Genomic DNA, 4,051 nt, shown 5'->3' with positions numbered 1-4,051 from the left:
GGCTTTCTTGGGTTTTATACTGATATAAAATTGGCTTTCTTGGGTTTAAAGGCGTTCAATGTTTTTTAGAAAATTAATTATAAATGACCTGAATATGCTCATCTCCAAGTTTAGCTTTATTTGGACTCAGAATTTTGTAGAGGAAGCTTTTGAGAGAGAAAGTGAAATATTACTCACTCTTTTCATATTAAATGCACATTAGAAATCAGGATATTACATTATTTGTCCAGGTGATAAACTATAGCTCACAGCTGATACTCGAGAGAGGCATTACTTGATGAGGACTCAGCAGCCGAGCAGTGTGCCCTTCCCAAAGGACCACTGCTCACTCTGTACAGGGCTGTAATCCCCACCTGCAGGAAATTCAGCTTCATAACGCTATAACAAAAATTATTTTTGGTTTGCTTGGCCATTGTGTCTAGCAGTTTCTTCTGTTCCCGTTTGAAAGAAGCAGATGGGTTTATGTGCCATCTGACCCCCAGTATTTCTGATGTGGCAATGTGATATTGGTAACTCACCTGACTCAGTACTTGTTGAATAATTTAGCTCAGGTTTGTTTCTAGGTAGCTAGCTATCCAGACGAGCATCTTGTATTACTGCCTATTGTCATGGTTACTGGCTGCATCTCTCCTCCCCTCACTGAGTTTTCTGAGTGCAATACGAGGGCTGTCCTTGCCTGAGGTACAATACAGCAAATCTTCCACTGACAGACTTGGATGTACCACAGCAGCCTGTAAATGAGCACTGGCTCATTTCAGCATGTCTAATAGAATTTAAATGTGTGCATTGGATGCAATAATATTAGCTCTTAACTACTAGTAAGTGGGAAGCTAACTGAAGCAGTTATTTTTTCTTAGGTCTGCACAGTCAACCCTTGATTTTAATTAGCCCCTTCAAGTGTTACCAGAATTTCCTGTCAGGAAAAAAAAATATTTGTATATATTTAAATGCATATACAGCCAAAATATTGTACAACTTATATTACTATATTATATAAACAAAAAATTATTGGGGCAGCTGCTAACCCCTCACACTGGGCTGTACAGTACTTGATCATTTGTTATGGAACATAATCAAGTCTTTGGTGAAATTCAAGGACATGCTGTCCGTGTCCATGCTGTCCATGTATAAACTGTACTATGTTGTACCATGTCTACAATGCCATGCCAGCCCCTGTGCTCTAGAGGAGGCACCCTGCTGCAGCACAGGACTTCCTGGCAGCTGCAGAGAGTGGTGGCTGGAGTCCCTCTGCATGGTCCACCACAGACAAAGCCAGGCCTTACTGCCAGGCTGTGTAGGCAGAGCATCACTAACCCTTTTTGACTAGTAAAATCACTAAAAAAAATATAAGTAAAATTTTTCCTTCCGTGTAAGGATTACTTTAAAGATATTATGGTTTCATTTATTTAAAAATGCTAGTGGTTGTTGACTTCTTTTGTGCAGGAGGAATGCTGGTGACATTTGTATAATGAATGTTTTTTGGAAACGAGGATTTTGCAGTAACTCCCAAATTCTTTTTGAATGCCAGTTTCTTTCATCTGAAAGCTTATTTCTTTCCTGTTTTATTTATTATTTCTTTATGTCATGCTTGAGGTGTTTTTCTTGTTTCCTGCTTTCCCTGGAGATCCATAATCATTTGAGTATAATATCTAAAATTATTAAAATGTGACCTAATTCTTGAAGGTACAACGCAAATGTAGTTGTGTTGAGTATTGCTACAGATGAGGCCTAAGAAGGGAAGCTGTTCTGATCAAAGATTGCAAACTGTGTCTTAAATTTCCTACATTACAATATATGGATGCCAATTTAAGTTTTAAATATTTTTACCACAATGTTTTGATTTCTAGGAACTTTGAACCAAAAGAACTGGGGAAAGAAATATTCAGCCTGCAATGGTGCCAAACAATCTCCTATTAATATAGATGAAGAACTCACCCAAGTAAATGTGAATCTGAAGAAACTTAAATTCCATGGGTGGGAAAAGGAAACTTCAGAAGATTCTTTCATTCGGAACACAGGCAAAACAGGTAAAAAATAAATAAATCATTTTTGGAGTTTCAGGTCAGTAAAGGAAGCCAGCCAAGGACTTTTAATGAAACTTTTTTTCATTTTACTTTTCCTTAGCCTTTGCATTCTGAATTTATCCATCAAATATTAATAAATAAAAACCAGGTGATAACTATAACCAAGCATAATAGAGAAATCACTAAAACACAAATGGAAATGATATGCACAGACAGATAAAACCAAAGCAATCACAGCATCACTATCATCCCATCATGAGCACTTCACTGAAGCTAAACAGTAATTTAGTGTTTTCTACAAAATAATGACAGTTATTACTACATGTCTAGAATCTTCAGTGAGTATAAAGAATTATTTTTTTGTAAGTATGAATAAATTACCTACTCATCTGGAAGCACATCATGGACCAGTTGTAGTTTCAAAAAACTCAGGGTGGGATTAATCACCCTTATATGTAGACACCTATGAGGACACTTGCATCTGAATTACTCACTTCAACTCTCTTCTTACAGTCAAAAAAGAAATAGATGCTTCTAATGTCCGTTTTGTCTTACCTACCTTAAAAATACATTTTAGGAAGAGATGGTTTATGTTTACTAGGGCCTATTTCTCCCAGCTGTAAAATAAGCTTATGGTGGTATTTACATTGTCAAATGAATATTCTTGCAACCACTTTGCTCTATAAGTCCAGAACAGCAGTAACTAAAAGTTGCTTCTCGGAAGCACTGTTTCTTCCCTGGCATAGGCATGAAGTAAGGTGTCTCTTAACAACTGTCTCTGAGCCTTAACTAGATCCTCTGAGATGCCTTGACCGGCCATTTTATTTTATCTATTTGATTTGATTTATTTTCATAGAATCATAAAAAGGCTTAGGTTGGAAGGGACTTTAAAGATCATCTAGTTCCAACTCCCCTGCCCTTCCTATGTCACCCAGTAGATCTGCTTGCCCAGGGCCTCATCCAGCCCTTGAACACCTCCAAGGATGGGGCATCCACAGCTTCTCTGGGCAACCTGTTCCAGTGACTCACTACCCTCTGAATGAAGAATTTCCTCCTAACACCTAATCTAAATCTACCCTCTTTTAGTTTAAAACCATTCCCTCTTGTCCTGTCACTATCTGCCCATGTAAAAAGTCATTCTCTATCTTTTTTATAAGCCTCTTCTAAGTATTGAAAGGCCCCAGTGACATGTCCATGGAGCCTTCTCTTCTCTAGGCTGAACAACCTCAACTCTCTCAGCCTTTCTTCATAGGAGAGGTTCTTCTGATCATCTTTGTGGCCCTCCTCTGCTGGGGACCCTAGACCTGGATGTAGAACTCTAAGCAGGGCCTCACAAGAACAATCACCTCCCTCGACCTCCTGTCCACCCCTCTGTCAATGTAGCCCAGGATGCAGTTGGCCTTCTTGGCTGCAAGCATGAACTGCTGGTTCATGTTGAGCTTTTTGTCCACCAGAACCACCAAGTCCTTCTCAGCAGGGCTGCTCTCAATCAGTTCTTCTCCCAGTCTGTGCTTATGTCAGGGATTGCCCCAGTCCAGGTGCAGCACATTGTACTTAGACTTGTTAGAATCTGATTAGGTTCACATGGGCCCACTTTTTTAGCTTGTCTAGGTTCCTTTGGATGGCATCCTTTCCTTCTGTTGTATCAACTCATAGAATCATATAATCGTTAAAGTTGGAAAAGACCTCCAAAACCATCTGGTCCAAATACACCACTCAGCTTGGTTTCATCTGCAGACTTGCTGAGGGTGCACTCACAGAATCACAGAATCACACAGAATTTCTAGGTTGGAAGAGACCTCAAGATCATCGAGTCCAACCTCTAACCTAACACTAACAGTCCCCACTAAACCATATCCCTAAGCTCTACATCTAAACGTCTTTTGAAGACTTCCAGAGATGGTGACTCCACCACCTCCCTGGGCAGCCTGTTCCAGTGCCTCACAACCCTTTCAGTAAAGAAGCTCTTCCTAACATCTGACCTAAAACTCCCCTGGCGCAACTTTAGCCCATTCCCCCTCGTCCTG

General features: G+C 39.8%; 1 protein-coding gene across 1 annotated transcript in view; it reads left to right on the top strand.

Annotated features, from left to right (window-relative positions):
- PTPRZ1 (protein tyrosine phosphatase receptor type Z1) overlaps positions 1-4,051 on the top strand; it is a 141,373-nt gene that overhangs the window by 71,899 nt on the left and 65,423 nt on the right. Inside the window, exon 3 of the mRNA XM_035347559.1 lies at positions 1,848-2,032. Within this exon, the coding sequence (XP_035203450.1) occupies positions 1,848-2,032 (185 nt within the window). The remainder of the gene's footprint in view (positions 1-1,847; positions 2,033-4,051) is intronic.

This window comes from Oxyura jamaicensis, chromosome 1 (assembly GCF_011077185.1).
Source record: "Oxyura jamaicensis isolate SHBP4307 breed ruddy duck chromosome 1, BPBGC_Ojam_1.0, whole genome shotgun sequence".
In the NCBI taxonomy this organism is placed as follows: domain Eukaryota; kingdom Metazoa; phylum Chordata; class Aves; order Anseriformes; family Anatidae; genus Oxyura; species Oxyura jamaicensis.
The sequence above is the reverse complement of the archived record's forward strand: the minus strand, read 5'-3'. Positions and strand labels throughout refer to the sequence as shown.